This window comes from Manis pentadactyla, chromosome 1 (assembly GCF_030020395.1).
Source record: "Manis pentadactyla isolate mManPen7 chromosome 1, mManPen7.hap1, whole genome shotgun sequence".
Classification (NCBI taxonomy): Eukaryota; Metazoa; Chordata; class Mammalia; order Pholidota; family Manidae; genus Manis; species Manis pentadactyla.
Window position 1 is genome coordinate 78,755,938 of NC_080019.1, and position 20,731 is coordinate 78,776,668.

The 20,731-nt window shown below is 35.7% G+C and overlaps 1 protein-coding gene across 2 annotated transcripts in view; it reads right to left on the minus strand.

Annotated features, from left to right (window-relative positions):
- The window catches only part of PLOD2 (procollagen-lysine,2-oxoglutarate 5-dioxygenase 2), a 90,439-nt gene that overhangs the window by 60,966 nt on the left and 8,742 nt on the right, over window positions 1-20,731 (minus strand). For both annotated transcript variants that reach the window (XM_036896381.2, XM_036896380.2), the window contains exon 2: window positions 922-1,013. In XM_036896381.2, coding sequence (XP_036752276.2) covers window positions 922-1,013 — 92 coding nt within the window. The remainder of the gene's footprint in view (window positions 1-921; window positions 1,014-20,731) is intronic.

The window sequence follows — 20,731 nt, forward strand, 5'->3', positions numbered from 1 at the left end:
CACTAGATCTCTTTTCAAGCAAAGATTAGCCTCTAGGAATCTGTTCTATATTGGTATCTGTACTTAGTCTTCCAGTGCTTATGTAACGAATACTGCCTTCTTTCTAGATTACATACTGGAACAGCTTAATTTCTCCCTAGGCAAAGCAATGTCTCTCTGTTCCCCCTTTTTTTTTAAGTTTTGTGGGTTGTTTGGGGGATTTCTTTGTAAATGTGTGAAATTTGTTCATTTATTTTCCTACCTGGGATACCTTCCCATTCTCCTCTTATTTGTAGAAAAGACCTGGCTGACAGATCCTCACTTCTATAAAAAAAATAAATAAGTAAATAAAAATAGGCCAGCTTTTCACAACTTAGTTTACTAGTCTTATCAAATTCTCCAGATTTCCTCTGATCATTTATCAATGGGATACATCCCTGGAGACAAGTCTTCTAAAACCTTTTTATAATGTCCCCAAATTCCTCTAAAGCAAGCAAATAGGAAAAGCAACTCTTAATAATGGATGTTTCCCAGTGATGTTTCCAATTCTCTGTATGCAAAGAAACTATAAAGACAAGTCCATTACAGAAAAAAATTCTTCAAAGAAAAAAATTACTGTCAAATCTTCATAATGTTGTGCTTGTATATGACACCCCGAAAAGAAACATAAATTCATACAATTTCTGTTGTTTTATAGAAAATGTTTATACAAAACAAAGCATTAGCAAATATTAAAAATTATTACCTTAGCGGGAGAATATTTAAAAAGCCAAAATATATCTTTAAATCAATCAAGTAAGTATATGTAAACCAATAGCAATTATGTAACCAAACTTCATTGTCCTTCTATGGACTGAAGATCATACTGCTGTTGTTATTGTTACGAAAAATGTACTTTCGGCACATATTCTAACATCTCTATGAATTAAAAGTATACTGTACCTTCACAGTATAATTGAAGTATTTGGCTGACTGCATAAATCGATGGAATCCATCACTTTCTTTTGTTGCTACAGTTATGACTAATAATTTATCTGCAAAGACAGACAGGAATAACAGTAAGATGGTTTACAAGAGGCTAAAAGCTCCCACTTTACAACTCACTATAAGCGATTACCATCCTCATTAAACCCATGGGAATGCTCTGGCTTGTTAATCTTCATAAGGCTAAACAAAGAATTGTTGATAAACAGGCAATTCAAAGTGGTTATACTACAGCCAAATGAGCCATCAAATGAATTATTTTAACAGTAAGAAAGTGCATGAACATTTAAGGAAAGCCATGCCCTCAAAAAAGAATTTCAACACTAGGAGAAATACTCCCATAAAAATACAAAAAGCTTTTATCTGTAAAGACTGCAGTTCTCCTAGACATTATCTAATCAACCAGCTTCACTGTTGCCTATCAAGTCACCACGATTTATTACACACAATGGTGAGACCTGAACTGCATTACATTCATCAAAATGCCAACACATACAAAATCAAGGACCCAATTATGAGACTGATCCTATTTCTTGAAAACAAATTTTGATGAATTGGGATCAAATAATTTACAAAAAGAATCTTAGCTTTTTCCCCTATTGATGAATTTTCGTAATTAAAAGTCTTAAAAGGCACAACATTGACATCACTTTCAGTGTTTTATAATGAATAAAAGGAACAAAAATCAGCACTGCCATAGTAAATAAACAGCTTTTAGTCATTTTATAAAGGGCTATTATTTTCAATCCAACACAATACCACTTTTTAGTAGAAGTAGGTAAATTTAAGGAATCATTTCAAAATATCTATAAAAATAGTAAAGAAAATGCTTATCAGGAAAAGACAGGTTGGAAAATGCATAAGAGAAACAAGTGCATCGGGAAATGTCAACAGGGCTGGGACTTTTTTTTTAACCTGAGGATACAGAGGACCCATGGATTAAGAAAACAAAATCAACACCCTTTTAAAATTCTACGCATTGCACGGTATCATTTGATTCTTGCCCATTATCAATAAGAAAAAGTTCAGAAGGTGTTAAGTGTCTACTAAACAATAGATAGATCATCAGAAATAGAATTAATGAATTATAGGACTAAATTAGAAGTTATTGTATATAAATCAAAGTTCTTCAAATTTTGAAAATACACAGTAAAATAAATGCAATACACATAAAGAAATAATAAATTTAAACATTCATTAGTCAAACAAAAAAAGGAAAACAGTTCTATGAACATGAATATTAATATACATAAGTCATTTTCATAAAGTGTCAGGTCCCATTTAAACATAAAAAAGAGTACTTTTTCAGTTAGTTATCCTTTTTTAAAAAAATTATTTCATTTGTAAAGTTCCAAAAGTTTCAAATTTTGACATTACCATTCACAATAAATTTCAAGATAGGGAATACTAGATTTTATTTTATAAGACTTAAGAGCTTTATTTTAAAGTCTCTGAAAAAAATGTCCGCATTTAAAGATAACTTACTTAACTTTTTCTACATAAATCTTAAGAACAAGCAGAGGTTTAAATTTTGACTAGATGGGTTTTTGCACTTATCATTTCCAGTATAAAATTAAAGTCAAGGATTTCATCACCTTTAATAGGAAAAGTAATGTTAGCCAGACCCTTGCACAGACAGAAATGTTACCAAATCCAATGACTCAGAAGGTAAAACTAAAAATGTATAGTCTGACTGTGTCTGGAAATCTTATGCCAAGTAAGGATTCCTGTTTCAGCATTTCTGTTCTTTACAAAAAACCAAATAAGTAAGTAATTTGGTTAAAGGGAGGGAATGTTAATGATATCATATATAAACATGTTTCCCCTTACCTGCTAATCAATGTCATTACAGTGACAAGAAATAAATCTTATTCAATTGAAGGAAGTAAAAGAAGGAAGTGCTGATAGGTCACAAGCACTCACCAACCATTTAAGAGTCCAATTTTTTCATCACTGATGAAGAATGTTTGGCCAAAAAAGTTAACCTAAGTTTGATACCCCTGTTAGCTTTCACTAAAATTTACACTACAAATTTACCAAAAATATAAGGACAACAGACAAAGGAATCAAAGGCAAAGGGAAAAACGGGAAGGAAAACTGTTACAGTACATTAACAGAATTAAGAGACAATTCAAGCAAATGCAAATCATGGACTTCAGCTGGCTACTGATTTGAAAAACTAAATGCAAAAGGTATTTCTGAGAATATTAGGAAAATTGGAATGCTAATTGAATATTTGTTGATATTCAGAAATTACTGCGAAATTTTTAGCATGCTAATGGTATTGAATTTTTTTTTAAGTCTTACAATTTAAAGACATAATTCTAAAGTATTTACCCAATGAAAAGTATAGTGTTTGTGACTTGTAAAGTTACTTGGGATAGACAGGAGGCAACAGAGGAGGATAAAAATTAAACAAGACTGCACCACATGTGATGACTTTTGGATTCCTTTTGTTTACATTTGGAAATTACAATTAAAAAAAAGAGAAAGCTCAACTTTATACACAATCCCTAAACTTCCAATCTGAAAAATGACAGAAAAATATTCAGTGTAAAACTTAACAGTCTGAATCATCTAAGTAAAAGATGAAACAGCAGAAATTTCCCAACCAAATTATAATTTAACAACTATAATTAGTACCTTACCCAATCTACCCACCACAACCAAAATGATAAAGGGAGATGATTGAGGAAATAGACTTGAATAAAAGGCACTCATCAACCACTACAAACCAGTTTACAATGGTGTCTAAGAAAAGGCAAATGGAAGCTCAACTGGATCCAAATGTAACCTCTATAACCACTGTCTGACTCTATTAGAAATAGACAAATATAGTTTGCATGAACAAAAACATGTAATACATCCGCAGAATGTGGTAGAATACAACCACCACTTGCCAATGAAAATCACATCATAGCAAAAGCAAAACAAAACAACAAACAAAAAAACTTCTGTAATCATCTTTACAAAGTTCCTCAAAACACCTATCACTATAGTAAGATGTAATAAATATTGCAGTGGCTAAATATTTAGCTCTCTACAAAAATTCAAATGAATATGAGAATTTCTCCAAGAATCAAGAATTGTTTAGAAAGGCCAAGACATCCAATGTTCTCTTTTTTTAATACAGTTATAATTCTGGAAGGGGAGAAGGGGTGCAATACATAGCCATTTCTTTCTCCACACAGTTGTTGATGTAAAAGCAGAAATTTATCAATATTTAGTGATTTAATTTTTCTTTTCAAAAACAAACCATAGGTTTAAAACAAAGTTTTTTGCTATTAAGTCCTGTTTCCAATGCAAAATCAGCACATAAAATCCATCTGAAATTCACCATCTTAATGATAGACATCGCCTTAAGTAACTCAGCACAAACCCGGCTGCCTTTGTTCCCATGACTGAGAGATAAACCTCCTATTTTCCCAAGAAACTTTCTCCAGGCAAACAGGTTCTTCATTTTAAATTTGCAAATATCAAGAAAAATAATTCTACCATATTGTGAGTACACTATTCTCACTTTGCAGCTAACCAGACATGTCCTTAATTTGTAAAAATCAGTAATAGCTCTCAACTTTCTACTTAAGGCACATGTATGTATTCTTCCTAATGGCCAGCATATTGCAGGGGCCAGAAGAGTTTTACTGTAAAAGTCTGAATGGGCTTTGCGGTCACATAAACCCGTCACAGAATTCCTTTTTTTCTTTTTTTCTTTTAAATGCTTTATTAAAAAAATTTTTTTTTTAATTTCTGGCTGCCTATAAAAAAATAGCCATAAGCCAGATTTGGCCTACAGGGCATAGGTTGCCACTGTGGTTGACAATATGAATCTGAAGCCAAACTACCTGGACTCAAACTCCAGCTCCACCATTTATTATTTGCTAGAAATTGGTCAGTTACTTAAAACTCTGTGTCTCATCTAAAATATGTGTGTAATTATAGCACCTATGTGATAGGTTTGCTGTGAGAGTTAAATTAGGTAATATATACAAAGTGGCTGACATACTGTAGGTTCAATACATTGGATAGTATCGGAGAGTAGATACTTTATTATTTTTATTCAGTAAATGTATGGATAAGGCAAGTTGTAGTTGTGCAAATCTCAGCAAGTTTTAACACCATCTCTTTCTCTACTCAAGAATGTGGTATCTCCTCTTCTCAAGGGCTTATGATGCAAGTATGGTAAAATGTATATATACACACACAAACACCACACACACATACATACACATATACATATATAAATTATATAAATACATATTTAGTTGAGTATATATATATGTGTGTGTATATTTATATATATATATGTATACACACAGTTCAAATTGAAGCTATTCATTCTAATAATTTAGCAAGAAAATATTAAATACACCTTCTCAAATCTTCACATTTCTTTCCAACTGTAAGCAAGCTATAACATTAACTCAATTATGATGATCACTAGCCTAGGCTCCTGCAATGGCCTCCTAAACCCACTTAACCCACCTCAATCATCTCTCTACAAAGCAGCCAGAGTGATCTTTCCAAACACTTAGACATCTGATTATGTCATCCCACTGCTAAACACCCTTAAATAGCTTTAGGATGGTAGCATAGCTCCATGAACTCAATTGGTCCTTAAATATCGCTATCCTCTCTAATCTCATACATACCTCTCTCCCTTCTGCTCTCTATGCTCTAACCACACTGGCCTTTTTTGATTCTCCAACAATGCCTGCTCTCTCCCACTGAAAAAGAAGAGATTATGCAAGACCATTATCTAATGTCCCTCCTGATATCTTGATGTTGCCACTGCCTATTCAAATTTGAGATTCTTACACATATGTCATTTCCTCAGAGAGACCTTCCCTGACCCACTAGAATAGGTTAGTACCCATTATACATTTTTACTGCACTCTCTACCTCTCTTTCAGGGCACTTACCATAAATTGTAATAGTATATAAATTTGCGTGGTTATTATTTGAAATTGAAGTCTTTCTCCCCAACCAGACTATAAATTCCAATAAGGCAGAATGCCTTCTGCTCAACACAACACCTCCATTGCCTATCACAGTGTTTAGTAAATAGGTTCTTAATAAACAGTTGTTGAATGAGTGGATTCAGGGAAAAATGATGTTATGCTTCATGTTATTTGTGTATATAATAATCTGTTCTCAACAAAATCCCTTTGCAGTTAGCTTTATTAACTCCAATTCACAGATGAAGAAAGGAAGCCTTAAACAGGATAAGTAACTTACTTTGTCACCCAACAAGTCACTGGCAAGGCCAGGAGTAGAAATTCAGCTATTCTCCAAAGTTCATTTCTTTCCAATATTTCATTTGACCTCACTTGGCAGTGAGAAGTCAGTCAAGGGGCTAGAAGCAAACTGAGTTTTATGACATGTGCAGAAAAGAGACAGCATAGCAAACCTGAGACTTCTATCCTTAAGGAGTCCTGCTTGCTGCGTTTATCCTTAGCTGGCACTGTAAAGCTGTCTTTGGGGTGGGGCAGGGCAGATGTGGGGCGGGTGTTCTACCATTCCCAGGTAAGAATGTGTCTAAATTGTACAAAAATGTACTTAATGCTTTCCTTCTTAGGTGTTTGGGATTTTGGTACAGAGGTTGCCTATGTGACCAGCCCCTAATAAAAACCTTGGACACAGTCTCTAATGAGCTTTCCTGATAAATAATTTTCACATATGTTGTCACAATTCATTGCTGGGGAATCAGGCTATGCCTGTCTATGTGTCCCTGTTTGAATCTGTGTCTGGTTTCCCTGAACTTGATTCATGTGCCTTTTCCCTTTAATGATTTTGCCTGTATCTGCTCACTGTAACAAATCATAGCTTCAGTGATAAATACTAAATTCTGAGTCCTCCTAGTTAATGGTTAAGCCTGGGGATGGAGGGGCTTGGGAGTGCCTGAACCATTATGCTTCTAGCTACAGTCAGCAAGTCTTCATCTGAAAGAGGCACTATGGACCCAACCGGTTATGTGTCTGATATGGGCTGGGTATGAGGTACTGGGCTGAGGGACCAGGCTAGAGATACAGAAGATTCTCCAAATGGAGTCCAGGAAAGAAGCAGTCAGTCCCTAAGACAATCATAACCTGCTCCTTCACTAAGAGTCATTTAATTTTAACATAAACTGTGAACTTGTGGACCAATCTAGCATGTCCTACTTCTTTTACAGAGGGGAAACCAAGACCTACAGAAAACAAGACTTGTCCAGGATCCTACAACTAGGTGGTGATAACCAACTTAGGGCTGGAACTCAGGATTCCCAAAGACTAAAAATATGGTGTTCCTAGGTCATATTGCACAATTTTGTTGCTTTGTTAAGGGCTGAGTCACCTGAACACCATGACAAATAAACTGAAGTCATGGAGTCTAAGTGGCAAGGGAAAACATTTCATTTAGTGAAATCGTTAAAAGGAATTCAAAACAAAAATGTCTTAAGGAAAATTCATGCCACAATTTCATATGGAAAAACCTAACAAAGGATGTGTCAAAGAGACATCAGAGGATTCCTTACCATTTTTGTAGGAAAGGGGTTTGAAGAAAGGAATGTTTGAAGAAAAAACAGTTAATGACATCCAACCACTGAACTTACACAGGGAAAATCTTCACACATATTAGCATTCAGATGGGTGCATGACCTTCCACAGCCCATCCTGGACAGCAGACAGCAAATTAGGAGTTGTGCTGTGAGGTGGGGGAGGGTATTTTGTAGGTGACAAACCATCCCAGTCTGCACAGGACTGAGGGGCTTCCCAGAACACGGGGCTTTCAGTTTTAAAACTTGGAAAGTTCCAGGCAAACCAGGACAAGGTGGACTTCCTAGCAATATGGGACTAGAGAGGGTGAGTATTGCCAGTTATATACAAAAGACTGGGTGACAAATGGTCCAGGAGACAAGGGGTAGGATGGCATTCTGCTAAGGAGAAACTCTTCTAGAACCAGAAGGTCAACCAACAACAGATACCAAGTGAAGCAGGATCAGATCATGATTTCCAGAGGCCCTAGGCACCTGAAAGGTCAATGTGGACTAAGAGCACCTCTGTCCTGTATAAATACTTTGAATCATAATATATATTTCTAAACTTGATTTCAAATTTTAAAAGTTTGTAGACATGCTAAAATTATTACCTTTTTTAAGTTTTCTTTTGGGGTTCCCATATTTACTCATGATACATGCACATGTTTAGTTTGCTGTGTGACCTAGTACTGAAAATGGAAGACTACCTGGAGAGAAAACAGGAAGATGGTTGGGGAGGAGGTTTTGAGTTCACTCCTCTCATAAACATACCAAAGTGACAGCTACACATATGCAAGTAACTGAAGATGACTCGAATAGTGGCAGAACAGTTCTTCCACAGCTAAAGAATAAGGAGAAGGCCACATTGCAAAAGGCAACAGGCACAGATGTGATACAACCTCCCCACTCAATGCAGCAAACTAAGAGTGGGAGGGATGCAACAGGCACAGAGGAGCAAAGGGATCAAGTCCCACACTGAGTACCCCTGGCCCTGCAGAAGACCAGCTCCCAAACATCTGGCTTTGAAAATCAGCAGGGCTTAACTCTAGGAGCTTTGAAAATCAAAGGGACTTATCTCCAGGAGAGCCAGAGGGTTATGGGAAACCAAGTCTCTGATCTTAAAGGGCTGATGTGCTATATCAATCAGTCTGAGACCCAGCATAGAAGCAGCAGTTTGAATTATACCTGGATTACAGGTGGAAATTTACTGACTGATTACAGAATGTGCACCAGAGGGGCAGGGATCTGCAAGAACTTTCGTAGAGGGAGGAGATGCTGGTGCCATTTTTCTTGCCCTACTTCGGCCTACCTGGCCAGACACTTATGGGAGTCAGTTATGAAACTCTCCATTTACCATGCTAGCATGGCTTGCTTGCACTGCCCGAGTGTGGTCTTGAGGACACACCTTAGGAGGTACCTCTCCAAAACAACTTCTGCCCAGCCATACCTGGCAGGCAGCCTCAGTCAAACCATGCATCCCTCGCAAGAAAGACTACCACACCCCCTCCCCACACCTGGCCGTCACACCCTGGCATGACCCCTGTCCTGGGGAGGGGAGGAGCTAACCCCACCCTACAGGACACCCACAGTAGATACAGCCTGGTCTCTCAAGCTATACTACAAAGCTACAGTAACCAAAACAGTATGGTACTGGCACAAGAACACACCCATTGATCGATAGAACAGAATAGAGAGCCCAGATATAAACCCAGCAATTAATATATGATAAAGGAGCCATGAATATACAATGGGAAACAGACAGTCTCTTCAATAACTGGTGTTAGGTAAACTGGACAGCTACATGCAAGAGAATGAAAATTGATTACTGTAGCTTCATGAACAAAAATAAACTTGAAAACCTGAAATGGATTAAAGACATAAATATAAGACATGTAACCACAAAACAATTAGAAGAAAACATAGGCAAAAAATCTCTTGAACATAAGCACAAGCAATTTTTTTTCTGGATACATCTCCCCAGGCAAGGGAAACAAAATAATAAAGGAACAAGTGGGACTACATCAAACAAAAAAGCCTCTGTACAGCAAAGGATACCATCAATAGAACAAAATGGCAACCTGCAGTATGGGAGATATATTCATAAGTGATTTTTTCTGATAAGGGATTAATATCCAAAATATATATAGAACTCCTATGACTCAACACCAAAAAAACAAACAACCCAATTAAAAAATGGGTGGAGGACCTGAATGGACTTTTTTCCAAAGAAGAAATACAAACGGTCAACAGGCACATAAAAAGATACTCTACATCGCTAATCAAAACTACAATGAAATATCCCCTTACACCAGTCAGAATGGCAACTATCCAAAATACAAGAAATAAGAAGTATTGGTGAGGATGTGGAGAAAAGGGAACCCTCCTACACTGTTGGTGGGAATGTCAAGTGATGCAGCCACTTTGTAAAGCAGTATGGAGGTTCCTCAAAAACTAAAAACAGAAATACCATGTGACCCAGTAACTGCACTTCTGGGAATTTACCCAAAGAAAACAAAATCCCTGATTTGAGAAGACATACACACCCCTAACCCCTATGTTTATTAAGCAAGATAGGTGTCCATCAACAGATGAATGGATACAGAAGGTGTGGTACATATATACAATGGAATATTATTCAGCCATAAAAAAGAAAGAAGTCCTGCTTGGACCTATTATGCTCAGTGAAATAAGCCAGAAACAGAAAAAAAATATTTTTAATCATTTACCATATGATTTCACTTATTTATGGAATATAAAAACGAAACACAAAGAATAAAATAGCAATAGACTCAGACACTGAGAAGTGACTGGTGGTTACCATAGCAGAGGGGTTGGGGTAGGTGGGTGGGGAGGTTGAGGAGGAGAAAAGAACCCCAAAATTCCAGTCATAATATAAGCTGGTTACAGGGATGGTAGTACAGGATGGAGAATACAGCCAATGGTTCTGTAACATCTTTCTATGTTGACAGATAGTAACTGCCCTAGTTGGAGTGAGGATTTAATAATGTGTGTAACTACTGAACCACTGTGTTGTATACTTGAAACCAATACAATATTGTATATCAACTATACTTCAGTTAAAAAAGATATATATTTTAAAAAAAGCAATAAGGGTAAAGAAATATCAGCTGTTGGCAAAGCACAGTTGGAGGAAGAGTCAGTGTGAAAAACTTGATCCCTCCCTTCCTCTCTCTTTCCCTGTCTCTTGTGCAATCATATTCAGCTAATACCTAGCTGCAACACCTCAGAGAATGGTTCCCCAACAGGTTCCTCAAAAAGAACAAAAACATAGCAAGGACATTAAGTAGTAATAAAGAAGACACGTATTTAAAGCAGATGCTAATAAAATAGCTCTCCTCTGAATGCATTCTAATCTCAGCAGTATAAAGCCATACAAGGACAGGATGCTCCTATATGGGGTCAGGTTGTATCTGAATGAGTCAGCAGCTCATTCAGGGAACCTGAGTGACAGGAAAGAAGACCCCCTGGTTGAAAAGTTTTGCCAGTGCCACATGGAACTGTGGTGAGAAATCCTCAAAAATATAAGCTCTCACAAAGCCTCTACATTCCAGAGTCAAACAAGGAGACTTCACTTGCTGAAAGAGTTCATGACATTACTGAACAGAGAACTCCCCAGTGTAATCTGATTTCATGGTGACCTAGAAGCAGGGGTAAGCATTCAGTATTTCTTAGCATTGATGACCTCTCTAACACTCCTCATTCGCTCTTAATTCCAGAATTTCTCAAAGTGAAGAAAACTCACAATAATGACATAAAGTGGTAGATTGTTAAATATATATATATATATATATATATGTCTCAAAGAGTCTGTATTAAACCATACTATGTATGGGTAGTTTCTAAGAAATATACAGTATGGCTTAAAAGAAAAATAGGAAAGATTACTCAAATTCACAAATTGCTTTGTTAGCATTTTTAGTTATTGTGCATTCCCATCAGTTAAACCATGGAAGCTTTGACCTTTTTTAAACATTTTTAACAGAAACCATTCTATGACATATTGCAACTGAGCAAAGAATACCAAACAAATATAACCTCTTCTTGATGTTTCATGATCATTTCTTACTGTGCCTTAGAGTGATGCAGTATTCCCCCAAAACATATCTAATTCTACACAGCTATTTATCCCCATAAGTGGCCCCAGACAGAAGGTGTTTTACATGCTGTTTCTGATCTTTAATTTCTTGGTCTTCATTTTGATGTCTGTGTGTCATTATGACTGCTTCTACTAACAACACAACATGTTTCTACAGTTACTGCCCCCTTATAATTCTTTTAATACATTATGTACTGAAAGATGAAAAACTTATTTGTTCATAGTGTATATGAACTATATAAAAATTATTATGTTGCATATCATAAATATTCATCAATAATAAAATGATCACTACCACATGAAGTCTTTAGAAATTTATCTTGCCACATACTTAAACTGTGTACACTCCCCAGATGCAGTTTATAAAAAATAGCTAACATAGCGAGGTTCTAGTTTTTATGAAAAGAAAATCAGGCTGATCTAAAACATTCTCAGGCTAAAGAAGTGAAAAATATCTCAGGCTTCCATGGTGTTTGGTAACAAATTGTGTGGCTTTGATAATTATCAGAATGGCCTGGAAAAAATTCAAACTCCTTTTTGGAGAATAAAACACACACATATATGCACACACCCTACCTACAAATTCTTCTGTCAAAATAAAACTAGTATTTGAAGAGAGGAGAACCTTTTTGACATAAATTTCATACACTTTTGGGACAGTAATTTTGGACCCTGCTTGAATAATATAGACACCTAAAAATCTTTTTAAAAACACTGATGCCCAGAACCCATACCAGACCAATTAGTCATTCAGAATCCCTGGATTATTCTTATTTCCCTTGTCAGAGAGGTAGATCACTGTGGTCACAGAGAAACTCTTGTGCACCAAAGGAGTATGACAGCCACAGAGGCACCTGGAAATTTCAGCCTGTGACAGAGGAAAAGAGACCTAGCCTCAAGAGAAATTTATATTCCTGAACTACAGATTTGAACCTTAACTGCATGTATCTTTGGACCCTATATATAATCCTCAAAAGCATTCATCTTCATTCTTTAAACAAATAGTTATTGACCACTCTGGCAACCAGGCACTGTGCTAAACATTTAAGATAAAAATGGTAAAAAAAAAGAAAACATCACAATTTAGGATAATTTAAACTTCAGGAGTTGATGTATCCCCAACTTCTAGCTGACACACAGTAGGCACTCAGTATATATTTTTGGAAGGAAGGAAGGCACTCAAACACTTTTGGGAGAGTCAATTGCTATTTTCATGGATCTTACAATATAGTGTGGGGTGGGCATAGAAGTGGCAGACAGCAATAATTGCATAAATAAGTACAAGTAAAAATTGTGGCCAAAAAGTACAAAGTTAACTATATTCTAAATGCTAAGAATTAATTCAAAGTAAAAACGAGATACGAGATTTTAACAGAGGAAGCTGTGTTAAATTGGAAGGTCAGGGATGAACTCAGGAATTCACACTTAAAACTGAGACCAGAAGGGAAGATGACGTCAGGTGAAGAAATGTGCTGTTTGTGTAAGGGAGTAGAACTGAATATAATTCAGCAATACTGATGTTTCAGGGGTCCCCTCTTTGCCAGCTATTCTGGATTTTTTTTCATTTCTTTCCCAGAGAGTTAGAGGATTGGTAACAACGGCCCTTACTGTGTCACTGACCAAATGCTCCAGTCAGAAAAGCAATTACCAAGTTATAGTTCATCATAGTTCCTTCCTTCTCAAAAAGATAAAGAAAATATTTGTTCCTTTAAAAGTTAAGTCTAAATAAACCACAACTGAAGCTACTACTGTCTACTGTTATTTAATACCTTTCATTAAAAGAAACTAATTTTTTTCCAAACATTTTGGTCATCTAAATCAACGTGTTTTCTTTTTTCAGCAAATAGAAAATTATATAATCCAACAAGTCTTGATTCAATTAGCAAAGGTGTTTAGTGCCAAATTCACTGTCCAGCTGTATGAAACTCTTTCCTCTTGACATTTCTATTTTTGTTCTCTCTTTACCTATTCATCTTCAGTTTCTTTTTCCAGGTTTTTTTTTTCCCTCCCTCTCCTTTGGAAAACTGTAAGTAGCACATTCAGAATACCTAGGAATCTTTTTCCAACTACAGTGAGCTGCATTTTTTATGCAAAGTATGGCCAGTGACATTACTACAAAACTCAAACCTCTTTTATTGTAAGATTAATTTTCTCATTGAAGTAAATGGAAAGCAGGAGGAGAGGGGAGTATTTTTCTGGATACATAAATCTGCTGGTACTTGCCATTCAACATATTTAAGCATAGCAAATAACAAATAAAAGTGAAATTCAAAATAAAGCTCTTTCTTTAACAAAACTGCATCAAATTATAAGAGCAAGGCACATCAGCACATTCCAATCTCCTGTCAAATCCAATATATTGATGTGTGGGTGCAAACCACAGCTGACGCAGAGGCTTGGAGCAGCAACTTTATCTTACATTTGCTTCCCTCTTACTTACTTTGGTAATAAGGCAATTTCTGTAAACTTAAAAATCTGCTTCTCAAGCTGCTAAGTCATTTCTCAGCATATCAACCATCATTTTGCAGAGCGCTCTCTCCCAAACTCACAGCTCAGTGAATCCCAGGAGCTGTTCTGGCCTTCTTCCTGGAGTCTAACCCTCAGACTTTCTTTGCAAAATTTCTGTTGTGGGAGCCTGTTTTTCAGCACTAGCACCCTACTAAGTAAATACTTGGATAACATCATAGATACCAAATAAGACTATAAATTTTAGTAATGGTGATTAAGATAATTGTAAAATAGTCACCAAAATACCTCAAGGAAGTTCCAAGTCATGTAAACAAGAGTGAGAATATAAAGAATGGCAGGTGTGTATTTCTAACTGATGTCTATTTTTAGGCAAATTTAAAATTTTAATATGCGAGGTTTTAACTCCTCTTTTCCTTTCATATCCCTGATCCAATCTCTCTTCAATTCTTTCAGTGTTACAGAATCCAGCCTTACCTGACCACTTCTCTGTGAGCAGCCTAAATCTGAGCACCAGCATCTCTTCCCTGGATCACTGAAATGAACTCCTAAAGGATCTCCCTGCACTTATCCTGCCCCTTCAGTGACACATCTACAGCTCTATTGCTTGAGGGCTACAATGTACAGCTGAGCAGTTGTACTCCACATAGCCACCCAACAAAGGTGCTAGAAGGGACAAACGGGGCTGAAGTCTAGTGTTATTCCATTTAGAAGGAGGTAATTTACTCTAATTCACACAGATTTTCTCTTTTTGCCTCAAAATGTTCCATATTTTCCTTATTGTTCTCAATAAAATCCAGCCTTCTTACCAGTCTCCCAGTCCCAAAGTGATCTGGTCCTGTCATTCTGATCTCCTCTTCCACCACTAGCTTCTCCCGCCCTACTGCAGGCACTCGAGAAAACTTGCTGTTCCAGGGACACATCAATCACATTCTCGGACCAGGGAGTCAGCATTTGTGATTTCTGCAGTCTGTAATGCTCTTCTCCCAGCAATAACCACTCCCTTCATGCCTCTGCTCAAATGTAACCGATACAAAAAACCTTCCTGGAAACGGCTTATGATGGCATTTCCAATCTCAACACTCTTACCCTTAATTCCCATTTTATGTTTCTTCTTAGTACTTATATCCACCCGATATATTTGTTTATGTCCTGTCTCATTCCACTAGAATGTACAGTCCATTGACAAAGAGATGCAACTCACAGAAGAAATAGCAGTGACAACAAATGCTTTTATTTTGGCAAGAAATTACTATACATTTAAGAAATAAAAAGGAGGATAAAGAGACTGAAACCTATGTTCCCCTAAAAACTATAAGAGATTGTTTTAAAGATAATGCTGCTGAGAATTCCATACAACAGACCATTTGGTACCCTGCTGGTGGAAATAAAAATCTATACAGTCTCCTAGAAAGCAACTCGATAATATTCAATGAGATACAAGAGTGTCATATCATTTGATTTTAATATTTTGTTTCTTGGACCTGTGCTGTAAAAGTGGAGACCAAAACTCATTTTCAAAGACATCCCTATAATAATTTTTCTGAATTTCTTCATAGTGAGGAAGCAAAAGAAGCCATCTCTGTGAGCACAGCTATACACAGTGTAGAATAGACCTGGTAGAAAAAATTTTTTTGGTTTAATCTCTTTCCCAGTTCGTAAACAACCACCAACTTTCTATTGTTTGAATAGTAAAGTTCATATGAAACTAGATAGTAGTGTAAACAAATGTGATAATGCTTAATTTACTTTTAGTTCTACTCATAATTTTTTGTACACTGAAGAAAGTGGACTTCTTTTTAAAATATTGCAAGGATAATGGTTACACAGATTATAGTATAATCCCAAACAGATATCAAAATATTACTTAAAAATAATGACTTGAAGAGTTTTTGAAGCCATCAGAAAATAGTTACAATATAGGGTTTAGTGAATAAGGTGTAATACAAAATTACCTCTTATGTTTGTCAATATGTGTTTGTACCCTAAATTTATTTTTAAAATCCATAAAGATGTTTGAACGAAAAAAAAAGAATAAAATACAATGTTCTATATGGTTTACAAATGATACATCATGGAAAAATTTAATATTCTTAAATGTCTTCACTTCCAGTTAAACACATGTATTTTCATTATAACCAAAAATACAATTTCTAAATGCAGTTATACCATCTTCATGAAGTCTGTTACATCTTCTTACTGATTCCTACTGGTGCTTCAACATTTCTTATAAAAGATCTATCATTTATTGCTATGGCTTTCAGAGTGATTTACAGATGAAAAACATTGGAAAGGGCTAAACTGCACACTTGGCACATGTTATTAGGTGTGTGTCATCAGAATAAATCCAGATTTATTTGTATTTTCATCAAAACGAAAGCAAAAATTTTTGATGTATCATTTTACACAAACACACACACAAAACCAAAAAGTTAAAATCCCCATGGCAGCATATTAAACTTTTATAAGCATTTATTAATTTGACCTATCCATTTCCAATAGTTTTGTTTGTTCATTCATTTTAACATTGAAGTGTATATGTGTATATATTTACCACCTGGTACCATCACAAATAGTAAGAAATACAAATGTAATTTAAAAATAAATAAATGTCCTGTTCAGTTGTGGGAAGCCTAGAGCCTAGAGAAATCCAATAAAATGAAACATTTGCATGTCCCAACTCCAAATAATTCTGAGGAAGACCAGCATTGTAATTATAATGTGAGATACTCCTCTGTAGATTTACTCAGAAGTTTTAGACACAAGTTTATTTATAGTTTCTGCTATGAACAAAGAAACTACAAAAGTAAGAAGAAAAACACTTTCAAATAAAAATCATTAAATATCAATCTCTAGTTATAAAGTATAGTTATATAGTACAGCTAACTATAGTTACTGATGCACATTTTTTGTACTTTTGCTTTCATAAATATTTAAGAAGTGGAGTCAAATTAAGTTCTTCCTTCCTAAATGAGCCAGAATTTTTCCATTATCTCTTGACCTTCTGAAATTCCAGAAACCTTGAGTAAGCCCCAATTGTTTCATCTCAGAAAAGTGACTTGAGTTAGCTCAGTACTTATGGAAAACTAATAGAGTACTGTATAAGATGAAAGCATTAGAAAATAAGAAAATGAGTAAGTAGCTGAAAGTCAAATAAACACTATAAAATTATAATTAGAGACAAATTGCACTACACTGTCCCCCACATAAGTTATGATTATGATCCACTGAGCTAAATAAAAAGTGGATGAGGGGAGATAAATACCTATTAATTAGTTGTTTCTATTTTGTGGTTTTGTTTCATTTTTTTCCCATGACTTTCTCCAGTAGTTGTCCTTCAAACTTGAGAAAGCATTCAACAATCTTAGAACTTTGTAACACAGTTCCATGTTAATAAGTAGAGCATGTGTTTCCTGTAAGGCTGAGCCCACACATAACAACCCTACTGTCAAAAAGACTTAAACAATAAGCTTTATTCCCCCAATCCTTTGAAGTTAAGTTTCTCAATGAAAATTATGTCCTTTTTCAGATTTGTTTCTATGAGATTTAGAAGACACATGATTTCCTCCCCACTACGTTTGGCTGTTTCTATTTGTAAGTAAATTCCAGAAGATGTGAGGTGACTCTGCATGAGTGTTCCAGTCTTCCACTTTGTGGAAGGAGGGAGGGAAGGAGGAGATGGGAGGGGCTTCTGAATCTGTGGTGATCACCAAAGCAGACAGCAAATTCCCTGCAACCAAATGTAGAGTGAATCCAGTACCGTACATTGTTTCAGGGTGTGTGACCTGCAAGGGTCCATGCACATAGGACTGCTGGCTGCGAGTCATGGAACGGCAAGAACGGCTGGGATATATAATTCATTATGGTTAAGATGAAATGCTACGCCATCAATTAGCATAATCCAGATAAATAAATCTACTCAAATATGAAACTACTCAAACTCTATTTCTGTTTATGGCATGACCAATTGTACATAAGGAAAATTCCCCTCTGCCAGCATTTGGGGCAGTGGCTTTTAATTCAGGTTTTTCTGAATTGTCTGAACACATTCAAATCAAGTGTTTTACAATTTTCTAACATGTCTGCAAGCAATTTCACCTCCCCTTCTCTACTTAACCCTCCACCTCTTATCTATCACCTCTTTACACTGAATAAGACTCACTTTCAAAAGGATTTTCTACAATTCAAATATGCTTGACCTAATTCAAGGGTGGGCTATTCCAGCAATGTATGAAATAAGAAAAATTCATACACTGCATCTACAAAGAATTTAAATCCAATTATAGAAAGGGAGATATAACTATCAACTGTAGTCACTTCCTAGTTTGCAGTGAGGCCTAAAATCAACTTCTTAGTTTATCTGTTACCTCAACCAGAAAAATCTTATCTATCCATTCAGCCCTAAACTGCAGCTCACCATGTTTTTGCAGCTGGTATTAACTAGTGTTACAGAGCCATTCAATGATTTGCTATGGAAAAGAGAGGCTTGGCTGTTTGGGACTTTTACATCCTATGAAAAAATCCTATGCTTATACTTGAGGAAAATAAAATATCAACTACTTTATATTAAAGAGTAATGCAAAGGTTAGTTTATCATTTCAATAACAGATTTTTCTTTAACCTTACCCATTCTATAGGAGAAACATATGCTACTATTCAATAAATCACAGTTACTCTCCAAAAACAACATCCAGGCTAAATGGTTCTGTGATTTTTTTTGGTAACCTTACCTTGAAAAAGTAACAACTGTATATATTTTTTAAATTAAGCCACCCACTGAGCCCTCCAAATGTTTTATTTTAACTGCTTCCTTCAATTTACTTAAAATCCCACTGCAAACAGTTGGGGGGAAAGCCAGGAAAAGACAAAAAGCAATGGGCACCACCATCCCCCTCCAATAATCAGGTCTAAGACTATACACCACTCACTAGATATATTCCATTCTGGGGTGCAAACAAGTAGAATAAATGCTGCTGTGGCAAGGATGATCAAGCACTGTATCAAGGAAAAGTCCGGATCAAGAGGATCCAACTTTCTACTCCATTTTTAAGGCTTAACAGTACTCCCATGGTTAGAAACATGCATACACACACATAAATACTTTTCTCCCACAAACTGATTTTCTTTCTATTTACCATGTTTCCAGTTTACTAAATGCAATCATATTTTAAAGATATTTAATTAATCTACAAAGCAGATCTAGATGGTTTGATAACTGTTTAGGAACAATTTGGAGGAGGGCCTCCAATTTTTAAATAGCATATTTCATTAAAAAATTTATTTAACTTCTAAATAATTACCAGCATAATTTTTATTAACCAATATGACTTGAACAGTCGGGACTGAAGCAGAGGAATATAAAGTAATTTTTTCAAAACAGTTTACATTATTTAAATGTGCTGAAGAGTACACAATTCCTCTCAGAAAATGGAAAATAGCTTCATATAAAGACCAGACTGTTTTCTCCTGTCCTATCAAAACACTTGGAATATTTTTAAATGTAAATTTAATTCCAGTTATCCTTGGCCTTACTTTCTTGCCTCTAAATCAAGTTTGTTAGGAAAAAAGCAGTATCCAGGACTGTCCAAGTCCAGCTCCAGAGAGAATAACTAGAATATTAAAATACAAAACAACTTTGTACCTATGCTTCTTTTGGTCTAATAAATGTATCAGTACTAAGTTTCCTTGAGGCCTCTTCTTATTCCTGCAGCACTTTTTCTCTAGTACACATCCTGACACTTAGAATTCAAGAAACATCAAGTAACAGAGCTACAAAGATAATAAATCACAAAGGAAATATGGAGAGGCGAGGTAATGGACTCAAAGTTGGTGAGTGGTAGGATTAGAATTTAGACCTGTTTGAACACAGACTAGCCAATAAATAATTCAAATTAAATTTTGAAATACTGACACACTTCAGAGTCTTACATAATGATAATGGGAATTATTATTACTATACATTTGTATATAAGAAGTTACAATATTGTGAATTACCTCTAGAAAAAAATGTATTCTAGAAGAATTTTTAAAGTCAAGTTAAATAAATGTAGACTTGATAAAGTATGTAGATTCCTAAAAGCAAATGTAATTTACTATTCAAAAAAAAAGAATCAAAGCAGTCTCAAAAGAGTTATAGGCAAAAATGCACAACCATGAATGGGAACAGGTTGCCTAATGCTAGGGTTATGCTGATAGTCCTTATGAAAAAAAATTTCTAGTCTAGCTAGGTCTAGGGAAAACACTGCAGTTTCTCCTATACTACTCAGTACACACAATACTTCTGTCCCCAGATGTGTGGACTCTTTCCCATACCAACCAATACTCCACAGCTGAGGTGTCCTATAATTCAATTCCGTTCAGCCAGAATTAATGTGGACCCTACAGCTTAAGGTCTCAGCCCCACCAGACTACCCCTACTTCAAGGTCAATCACAAGTAGTAGGTCCCAGTTTACTCACAATTTCCATCTGATTTGGCTACAAATCAGAGGCTCCCAAGACCATCCTCCTCAGATTCGATAATTTGCCAGAGAGAATCACAGAACCTAGGAAAACAGCTTACTTACTATTGCTACTTTATTACAAAGAGATATTTTAAAAGATACAAATGAACAGCCAGATGAAGAGATACAAAAAGCAAGGTCTGGAAGGATCCCAAATGCAGAGGCTT